This window comes from Charadrius vociferus, unplaced genomic scaffold, assembly GCF_000708025.1.
Source record: "Charadrius vociferus isolate BGI_N301 unplaced genomic scaffold, ASM70802v2 scaffold201, whole genome shotgun sequence".
In the NCBI taxonomy this organism is placed as follows: Eukaryota; Metazoa; Chordata; class Aves; order Charadriiformes; family Charadriidae; genus Charadrius; species Charadrius vociferus.
In genome coordinates this window covers 839,219-850,353 of record NW_009646936.1, presented here as the reverse complement: position 1 = coordinate 850,353, position 11,135 = coordinate 839,219, and the positions used below count along the sequence as shown (strand labels likewise).

The 11,135-nt window shown below is 40.3% G+C and overlaps 1 protein-coding gene across 1 annotated transcript; it reads right to left on the bottom strand.

The window, feature by feature from the left end:
* Window positions 1–271: 271 nt before the first annotated feature.
* LOC104295180 (chromosome unknown open reading frame, human C21orf59) lies at window positions 272–11,128 on the bottom strand. Its single transcript, XM_009894892.1, has 7 exons — window positions 11,083–11,128; window positions 9,216–9,383; window positions 6,853–6,920; window positions 3,708–3,866; window positions 3,074–3,205; window positions 799–894; window positions 272–698 (listed from the first exon to the last, which is right to left on the bottom strand). Exons 2-7 carry the CDS (start codon window positions 9,379–9,381, stop codon window positions 588–590), a joined length of 732 nt encoding a protein of 243 aa, XP_009893194.1. The 5' UTR covers window positions 9,382–9,383; window positions 11,083–11,128; the 3' UTR covers window positions 272–587.
* Window positions 11,129–11,135: the final 7 nt, after the last annotated feature.

The window sequence follows — 11,135 nt, the reverse complement described above, 5'->3', positions numbered from 1 at the left end:
AAATTAAGCATTCCACGAGGATTTTTGTGTTATTTGTGTTTATATAAAAATACTTCCTTTAAACAATTGTTAAGAGGTCAATTCATTTAAAAATGATAGCTTGGAATTAGCTATGTTGAAATGCAAACAAGCACATAAAAATCACTAACTTTCACTGGATTAGTCCAGAAAAACTGATTTCTTATAAAATAAATTACCTCCTACAGACCATACTATCTAAAAGAAACGCAAGAATCAGGAAGAGAGTATAAAGACACTCAAAACAATACCAAACATTCTAGTGCATATTTCCTAGATATATTAGCTATGAAATAGTTTAATATTTCACTCTTCAAATTACAAGTTTCGAATAAAAATAACAAACTTCAACAGGATTGATTTAATTCTTTGCAGAGACAAGTGCTGCTACAGTTACCCAAAAATGTAAACATTTATTGAAAACCTAAGGCCGAAACAGACACCTGCTACGGAAGTGACAATTTCAGCTTTTGTCAGAAGAACCTACCGCACACAACAACACAGCTCCTCGTTGCAAACAGGCGTATCAACCAAACAGCTTAAAGAGGCAAAAAAGTGTTTGCAGAGCTTCATCTTGGACCCCATTTGATGTCTTTTACACCATGAAATTGCCTTTTCAAAGCATGGTTGTCTGCCCACTCAGCATTTAGAAATGAGTCGTCGTCATCCTCTTCTAGTTTCTGTAAACAGAACCGACAGGTTAAGGCAGCAGTAACGAATGTAACCTGCAGTTAGTGTCTACAACAGCACAGCTCACATACAGGAAAAAGACACTGTTACCTTAAGTTCTTCCTGCTTTCTGTAGTAATACAGCATCATCTGTTTTTGCTCTTCATGACTAATCAGAGGTTCACGCCCTGGAGCTCCTTGTCCTTTCTGAAAGGGAAACCATTAATTTTATTTATGACGGCATTTGCGATACAGAAGAGAAGCTGCTACGCAAAGATAGCAAAATCTTTCTTCAGACAATAGGATTTCTCAAATTTAATACGGTCCCTCAGGACAGGAAAACAACTGTTGAGAAACTTCTGCTGCATTCAAGTCAGAATTATTTTTTCATCTCAGCATCTGAATCATGCTGTCAATTTTGTGGACATCGACGGAAGCTGCAAACAGGACTGAGTCTATTTTACTTAAGCTTCCACTCTTAAAGACATAATAAATCTCTCTGCTTTAAGGCCGTTCTAGATGTCTCGGGATGAGCCCATCTATTTTTAGCTCCCCTGCTAATACAGACTCAAGACAGCATATGACTTAGTAAAGCAGGGAAGGAAGGCAGTTACAAAACACTACAAATAAAAGAAATTTTATTTGTCACTGCAAATAAAAGAACATTTATTTTTCCAGGCAACTGTCCTCATGGAAGAAATGATGCACACAGCAGAAAATAGCTGATGACAGCTATTGTCAACAGTAGCAAACAGAACAGTTTGAATGGAGATGGTGAATCCTCTATGAAACAAAAAGGGTCTGAGGTGGTTTAAATTAGCTCTCCAACCCAAGAATGCAGGCATCTCTTCTCAGATAGAAAACCACCGTACTACTTTGCATTCTCTGAAGGGGTCCATCAACTAATTAAACAGTAAGACAACTTTCCTGGGAGCCTACACTTCAATGGCTGTTGAGTTGTTGCACAATTTTTCAAGTCACCCTGACAGGAAGGAGAAAGCAATGCTGGTCTTCTAAATGACAAACACATAAATCACTTGACTTCTCTTACAGACACCTGTAGATAATAAGATCTGCTGTAACCACTAATGCTTTCTGTGGCAGAGCAGCTCTCGCTGACATGGAAGTGTAATGCAGCTCCTGAGTAATTCTGAGCTATGGGTAAGTACTCTAAGACATTTGACATTTACAAAAGGACCCTTTGAATGTGATTTTATAGAGAGAGAGACACACACACATACAAACATGACGAGCATCTTCTGACAAAGCTCTGAAAATTAATTGAAACACTAAACATTTTCCCCTTGAGTATGGCATTCTCATCAGAGATGAACACAACCGCACAGTTAGTACAAAACCATTTTGTCCAAAAAACAATCAACACTCCCAGTAGCTTGGTGCTACTTCTGATACTGCAAGAACATGACCACTGTGTGAGACATCAATATACACTTAATGACTGGCTTTTGCTGAAGCATCAGATCTATAAACAGAGGAGCAGCAGGATGTCTTTGCTTCATTTTAGCTCATTACTCCATAGGATGACTCATCAGGCCTGTGTTCACAAGTAATGCAGAAAGCCTCATCTGCTTCATCACATCTAATGACTGGAAAGGCTCATTTCTTTCGAAAAAGTTCAGCTGGGAGCTTTAGGTGAGCTGCAGCTGACAATGCCACTGGGTGGTGCAGGCCCAGCAGCTTATTTTTCCTTCCAGCACCCAGCGAGTTCTCACTGAACCCTTCGGGAGACCGTAAATTCAGGCTCTTCCACAACCTGCGTCCTTTCAAGCAGGAGGCAGGTCCACATTTCCAAGGAAACGGAGACAGTTTGAGGACCTGCCATCAAGAAACTCAGGACATCACAGGTCGGAAGCTACTGAGTTACAGACACTGTCTTTCAGACACAGAACAGACTGAACCAGGGATGAGAGGTATCCACGCCACATATGCACAAAACATTAAAACTGGTTTTTAAAGGCCAGAATATGGTGAGAAAAACATTCACAAGTATAATTAGAAAAACTGGACAGACTGAATGACTGGGTCTGTCCAGTGCTCTGCACTGAGACGGAACTGAGAGCCAACTGAGGTTTTTTTGAACTTTTTAGCTGGTATTTCATCTATTTTTAAATGTCTCTTTGCTGTACTTTAGAAAAGTCCTATGGAGCAAGTAATAGCAACTACAGTATTTAACTGACAGGCAAAAAAATTACTAAAGAAGAACTGAGACTATAATAAATTAAAACCTTAAAATAGATGTAGTTTTAAGACACTCAAGCCAGAACTAATCTAATCCATTTTATACACCTACAGACAATTCTCTTCCATGGAGAATTAGACAGCCAAAGGTGAATAACTTGTAAAGAAATCTCCCAGAGATACTTACTTTCTGAATCTTGACAATGATGGTGGTTTTCTCATTTTTGCCTACGTAGTCACAGAGCAACTTTGTTTCTTTCAACTCCTTTCCTGCCCACCATAATTGTGCTTCTGATTCTTCTATAACTTCAAGTCCAGCCTGTGACAAATAAACAAACAAGGTAAAGTGTTGGGGGGATGTTGGTTTTTTGCTGTTTTCAAAACCAGAAAAATTTTCTGGGAAAATCTTTCTGGAATTCTTAACAGAAAGGCCAATGTAATTCACCTGATTTTACATTATACTTCTGCTACATTTTCCTCATATTAATTTATAGCATTTTGATTCATATTCCATTGAATCTTGATCTAATATAAACACTTTGAGCAATAAATTCTCAATACCTGCATTAGAAAGAAATGACAAGCTATTTAAAATGGGTCCAAGGCTTACCTGAACTCAACTTCACATGTAACATTGGAAATAAACTTAATTCATCTTATTTCTAGTTAAGTTATTGGTGTGCTTTTACATAAACTATCAGACAAAAATTTTAAACAAAATTTGTCATGCAAATGGAAAAACCTTCACTGATAAAATGGAGAACTGTAGAGCACATATTTAACCCAGGCATTACATATAATCCAAATACATTACTGCATACATGAGTTCCCGACAAGTCTTCTTTATCTTCAAACTCCATCCTAACTGGATCATGTGGAGGCAATCCCATTGGATACACAATCATCACGGCCCCTCGGAGCTGGTCCAATGCATCTTTCACCATCTCCATATTAACACACACATTGGCCTGAACTTGTTTCTGAAACACAGGTAGGGATCATTGGTAACTAAAAAAAATATGCAGAAAGACACTGCTTTGTAGTCAGCTCAAAGGTAACAGTGGGATATCTGAGCAAAGCTAACTGGCTGCACAAAGATATTAGCAGCACAAATTTTCTCAATTGCATATCGACTACTGAATACATCACTTCTGCCCCAGCCATGTAGGTTGCTTACACTTGCTTACACTGGCGGGAGGAATCTTCACTAAATTGTGCAGGAGGTATTTAGTAACAAATGTCTGTGGGATCCAGGCGTTCGAACAAGTACGTGTATCAATACAGAAACTGGATGGGGAGACTTTTGTTCCAAGTACTCATGATTTGTGAACAACATTCAAAACGGTAGGATTCAAGTGAGGGCTAGAGAAGGGGCCTAAAACTTGAGAAAAAAACAGAGCACATGTGAGCAGAAGAGTAAAGCTTGGTATATGGCACAGCTTATGCAGAGATCTGTAAGATCAAATATTTGAGATCATTCCAAGCCCTACTGCAATGGATAGAGGAAAAACAAGACACATCTGGAAGAGAAGAAAGGTTTTGCTTACGGATTTAACCATTCCAATATTTTAAGTAATAAGGTTTATAAAAAGAGAGTAAGAGAATGTTGCCTCCTTGTGGACATTCTTAAACTAGTTAACCGGCACGTACAATTGGTTTCTCAATCTCAGATATCAACCACTTTTTTTTAAATGCACAGGCATATTTCTTCGTTTTCATCATTATAAAGTGATGAACCTAACAAACCACTTCACAAAATATCCTTAACTTCATTCACCAGTGCATGGAAGTAATTTCTGGAGTATGTCAGCATGCAGTGCAGTGGGGCCTGTTCTCTTTAATATTTTTATCAATGATCTGGACAAGGGGATTGAAAGCACCCTGAGTAAGTTTGCGGATGACACCAAGTTGGGTGGGGGTGTTGATCTGCTTGAGAGTAGAAAGGCTCTACAGAGGGATCTGGACAGGTTGGATTGATGAGCCGAGGCCAATGGCATGAGGTTCAACAAGGTCAAGTGCCGGGTCCTGCACTTGGGTCATAACAACCCCATGCAGTGCTACAGGCTAGGGGAGGAGCGGCTGGAAAGCTGCCCGGGGGAGAAGGACTTGGGGGTGTTGGTCAACAGTCAGCTGAATATAAGCCAGCAAGTGTGCCCAGCTGGCCAACAAGGCCAACAGCATCCTGGCTTCTATCAGAACAGTGTGGCCAGCAGGACTAGGGAAGTGATTGTACCTCAGTATTGGGCACTGGTGAGGCCACACCTCAAATACTGTGTTCAGTTTTGGCCCCCTCACTACAACAAGGACATTGAGGTGCTGGAGCGTGTCCAGAGAAGCTGGTGAGGGGTCTGGAGAACAAGTCTTATGAGAAGCGGCTGAGGAAACTGGGGTGGTTTAGCCTGGAGAAAAGGAGGCTGAGGGGAGACCTTATTGCTCTCTACCAACTACCTGAAAGGAGGCTGTAGCAAGATGGGGGTCGGTCTCTTCTCCCAAGTGATAGGCGACAGGACAAGAGGAAATGGCCTCAAGTTGTGCCAGGGGAGGTTTAGATTGGATATTAGGAAAAATTTCTTCACTGAAAGGGTTATCAACCATTGGAACAGGCAGCCCAGGGAAGTAGTTGAGTCACCACCTCTGGAGGTATTTAAAAGACGTGAAGATGTGGTGCTGAGATGTGGTCCCTTACAACCAAAATGATCCTATGATTCTATGAATTTTGCAACTTTTTATTGTAAAGGACAACATAGTTGGAAGTTTCACCCCAGAAGACCTGAGAAGTAGAGACCAGATCTACAGATATTTTTGAGTCAAGAAGTAAAACATATTATTAATTTCCTCCCTGTTTAGAAATAGAGTTGCTGAGATGCAATCCAACCAAAAAAAAAAAGTCCATCTGGAGAAAATCTTTTGATTCCAGAAGCTTTAATCTGAAACATCTCTCATTTTGTGTAGATTTTGCTATAACTCAGGGCAGTTTGGCTGGAACCCTGCCTCAATTAAGGGAAGGTTTGCTGCAACTCAGCACACTGGAAGCACCGCCAGGCGACAGCGCAGCTCCTCTGTTTGCCTCCACCAGGCCTTTGGAAACACTGAGCTGCTCACTCCAAATCACTGATATGACACTGTTATCAGCAACAAAACAGCCAAGAAGGCCAATTTAAGTGCACCGGCAACACTAAAAACTCAGTAACATTATCTATTTGCGTAACTGATTTAAAGCTGTTTTAAAGTTCCACACATACCAGTTCCCAGAATTGTAGGGGTAGGGAGAAGAAAATTACTTGCAGATGTTTACAAAAAAAGCAATCTGATAACAAATGTTACTTAATTTGTGTTTCAAAATCATATGAAAGCTGAGACACAATACAGAGCATCTGCAGATCTGGTAAAGTGAAGCTGTATAATCGAGACCACAGTACCATCAGGGCATATCCTCACGCTTATCTTTAAACACACAAACTCATTTGGACTGAGCATGAGTCCAACTGCTTGTAAAACCAAGGCATAATCTAAGAGATTAGATCACATATTTCAATTAATTATACATAAAACTCAAAAGACTATGTTAATGAGCAAAAGGTACTTTTTTTCCAGGAACATCACAGAATGCAGTTAATTTTTCACCAGAAAACACAAGTATTTACCTAAAGAATGCATCAATAGCAAATTAAGAGTGTGTGGATAAAATTAAATGTGATTTAATCATTCAATGTGGTCTCAGTTGCCAGCATTCACTTGGAGTTTAATATCTGATTCCTTAACTTGTTGAACCAGCTTGCCAAAAGCCATTAAGAAAATCATTAGCAGAAATGTCAGTTTTTATTAGACTATTCACATCACTTCATGATACTGCTCAAAAATTCTCAGCCCTTGCACTGAAAAAAGTCTATTTTTATTTAAGCTGCCCAACTACATAGCACCTATTAAGAAAGTACCACATACCACATGCTACTTCAGGAAACTTACCTTCGAGATTAATGCCTTGGCTTCCTCTATTGTCTTCTTTATAACTTGCTGCATTTTTTCATTTGGAGCTAAAAATAAGAGACACATATTTAATAATCTACACTTACTATAAAAAAAATAGCAAACGACCTGTCCGGGTTATTCTCTACTGTAAGCAAATGAAACATTGTTAAATCACAAATCAAGAGAGACACTACTATGCTGCAGTTTGATAGTTCATTGCCATATTTCTTACTAGCTTAAGAAACAAAACAGTATTTTTCCTGGGGGAGCCAAACTTACTTTTCCACAAAGACATTTGACTGGTATTTGGAACTTCATTTTGGACAAATTACTGAGTAGAAAGCAACAGCCATAATTTCATACTCACCGCAACCAAAACCAAGACTCTCTTTCCCATGCCGAACTTACAGCTATGGTGGGCTGTGCTGGCAGATGTGCATAAAACGGGACAAGAGCTTGGAGTTTTCTGACTTTTTTCCAATTAAGATTTAAAATGCAGTTTTGCAAATACAACGTGCATTTCATTCATTATAGTTACCCATTTTAATTGTTATAAAAAGCCTCTCCTCAGAAACAAAAATCCAGTTAAATCATATTCATTCACAGCTGAATGTTTAAATGCATCATTTGATGGTATTTAGTTTGGCCCACATTTACATGCTGTTCAATATTATAACTTTGTTAATATTACAAAGCTGTCCTCCCACTAACAAATAAATAAAAACTACAAGTGGTACTGTTCTTATGTTAAAGTTGCTTGCAAAGTTTTACTGTAAGGCCTGACACTGCTCACAACCACGCCAAACAAGACAGGCTTTGTCCACACGCCTACATATGAGACACTCAGCTATTTCTGAGAAAACAGCTAGGAGGGAAAACATTTCGCTATAATATAAGCTCTTAATCAAGTTCAGCAAGGGCTTAAACTTGACTGGGCAATGTGTTGTATTAGAAGAATTCTTTCCCCCAAATTAAGACACTTGGAGTAAGCTGTTTGTGTACGACAAGTTAAGTTATTCAAAGATTCCTCCTTAACTGAGCTGCCCTGCAATCAACATCTAAAGGGCTGCTGACCCGACAAGGACTGCTGTGGTGTCAGGAATACAGGGACAGACAGCAAGAGACAATCGCAGTCTCTTCCGTGCAATCAGTCCTCACGCTCTTGACTGTACAGTGGCGCTTGATACACATGCCAAGTGCTAAGGCAAAACCATTTGGCTGGAGTTGCAGAAAGAAAAAGTGACAGGAGTGAGTTCAGTAAGTCTGAGTCACAGTGAATGAGAAAAAAAGGAGAAATAGTAGAAAAACAACCTGTTATTGTATCTTGGAGCCTCTGGAGAAAAATTGTACACATATATACATTTACAAATTAAAGTGAAACAGTCAAACTTGCTTCTCATAATTGTTTACTTATCTTTGGAGTTTACTTTCAAGTACTACAGTTGCAAAGTAAAACTGCATATGTGCTGAAGAGATATACTATTTTGGCTTTAAATCGCCATTACACCAGTTCCTAATCCAAAACAGAGTTGTGTATGTAATTGATAGTTTAGCTGATCTATTGTGAAAACAGCCTCTTGAATAGCTACTGCTTAACAAATCCATTACTGCTTTTAATATAGTTTATAGGATGATTTTTATAATTAGCTATCCTGGTTTCAGCTGGGATAGAGTTAGTTTTCTTTCTAGTGGTTGCTGTGTTTTCAGATTTGGTATGAAAGGAATGTCAATAACGCACAGTTTTAGCTGTTGCTAGGGAATGCTTATACTATTCAAGGACTTTTTTCAGCTTCCCAGAGAAGCTGAGAAGGAGCACAGACAGAACAACGGAATGGCCAATGGAATATTCTGTACCATAGATGTCATGTTTGGTATATAAATGGGGGTTGACCGGGGGACAGGAATCCACGATCACTGCTTGGGAGGAGCTGGGCAACCAATTCACTGGGTGGTGAGAGTGACTGTGTTGTATTACTTTATCTTGCATATTCTTTGACCATTGTTATTGTTATTTTCCTTTTTCTGTTATTGTTTTATTAAACTGTCTTTATCTCAACCCACGGGTTTTTTTCCCCCCTCCTTTTCTCCCTGCCCTTCTTGGGGGGAAGAGGGAGAACTGCGTGAGCAGCTGCATGGTCCTAGCTGCCAGCTGGGGTTAAACCACCACATTAACAAATAAACATGAGCCGGCTAACATGCTGGCCTGAAATCCAATGTATACTTGATATCTACTCGTTTTTTTTTCTTCTTCCAAGACAGTGAGGTAAAACTGAAAGGCCCGGAATTATGGTTTTTATGTTCCTCATTATATTATAGATTATCTGTGTCTGCAGAGAAAGAAACATTTACATTCGATTTACCATGTCCATTTCTTCGCCCAATTTCATCCTTCTTGAAGACACTTCCACCACTTGGTACACACTTTTCTGCCCACTCATCCTTTAACTTCAGTTCTTCGATTTGCTCATCCGTCAGTCCTTGCATGTTATGAGGCAAGAAAATACCATGCTCTGCCAGCTCCTCCATCTCTTTAAAGTGTTTAGAGAACAAGATTAAAAATTTGTGTTATTGAGAACACACCCTTCACCAAAGCCTTTCACATACATACATGCAGGCAAAACCTTACTGCTAGCCTTCAGTTTTTAAAGCACTAAGTATATGGAATAAATAATAAGGTCTATAAATACATACATATAGATATATATGCTGTAATTACATCACAATTCATACATTTCACACATATATGAAATAATGGAACAAATGATACAGTGCAGGTATGCAAACCTAGACAATACTTGCTGGCCATAAACTTTTTCTTTTTGGCATTTCCTTTGTCAGCTTTAGCTGACTGCATATTTCTTTTTCTAAGTACTATTGGGTAAGCAACTTTTTTCAAAATGGAAAAACATTTTACTGTTATTCAGTAATTAATTTCTTTGCAGTTGAGAAAATATGTAACTGGACTACCTATATCTTTGCCCAGGATAATTCTAGCTGAGACAACAGAGAGGTGTAAATGCTGGTTACCAACACACAGCCTCACACAGTGAGAACCGACAGTGTGTGGATGCAGCGTCCCAACCCTGTTATCTGGTGTACAGCATCTGATCCACAGCCTGCAAGCTACACTCACTACTTTCCCCTAGAACAACTTATCCAGCTGTCAGCCCACTTCATAGGATCCTTTTCTTGAAAACCCTCCAGCATCTTTACCATCACTATATTAATTAAAGCATATCCATCTCACAACGGACACACAAGAAGTACCCCAAGTTCCAAGAAATGGCAATTCTGTTCCTGTGGCTGGGAATATAAGCAGCCACATAAAGGCTAAGATTAAATTAGCAAGTACTGCGGAGCAGCAGCAGCAGATCTGCAGAAAGAGCAAGTGCTGAATATATGGTAACCATGGCGTCTGGGTTTCGCAATTTTTTAATTTCAGATTAGCCTCAGTATGACCTCATACACTACAAACATATTTGCAGCTGGAGCACATCAGATGTAGATAGGCTGCATCCTTCAGGTCAGTCGTGTCTCAAGGGAATCTCAGCTCCTGTGTTCCCAACCTGATCCGCAGAGCAAACCGAAGTGGGTCAGGAGGGACAAACAGTAAATGTTTAATGTTTTTCAAAACCCACCTCCTGAATTGAACTAAAGCACCAATTTAGACATATTCAGTAACTCTCCGTCACACGGCAAGTGGATGCCTTGCACCAAACATGCAGTAGCAACACGAGAATTTCAATCATGTGTAGGCTACACCGCTGGTCACAAAGGATTTATGCAGCTGCTATGGGACAGGACACGCTGCAGTTCAGTCATGCAATGGATGAATTTTTAACCATGTACAGTGGGAATCTCAGAGCCATATGCTATCTAAAAAATAAGAGCTACTAAAATAGCAGACGATGGGAATTTACATGTGGTTGTGGTGGGTATTGGCCGCGTTCTTAAATTTAGGGGAAGATGGCTTGCCTGCTGCTAAGGCTGGGATTTCAGAAGTATTTCTTAACTTCTGCCAGTGCAGAACTCCTGCGAGGCCACAGCCAAGTCCCCCCCCCAGTGCCGCGCCTCAGCTCCCAGTCTGTGAGCCAGCGGGACACGAACACCTATGAGACGGAGCAGCGCCCGAGCGCGGCCTCCCGTTACTCCCAAGGTCGCCCGCCCCAACCCCCGCCGGAGCCGCCGGGAGGAGGATGGAGCCGGGGCAGACCGGCGGGCCGGTACCTGAGCAGAGGCGCTGCACCTTCAGCCTCCCGTTGTAGATGCGAGCGACGAGG

Bases quoted from the DNA above. Each gene is read 5' to 3' on its own strand.
- LOC104295180 (XM_009894892.1), bottom strand. From the start codon at position 9,381: ATGGAGGAGCTGGCAGAGCATGGTATTTTCTTGCCTCATAACATGCAA. The intron at 3,867-6,852 runs GTAAGTTTCCTG...CCTGTGTTTCAG, and splicing joins CCAAGGCATTAATCTCGAAG to AAACAAGTTCAGGCCAATGT. The intron at 699-798 runs GTAACAGTGTCT...TTCTGTTTACAG, and splicing joins GAAAGCAGGAAGAACTTAAG to AAACTAGAAGAGGATGACGA.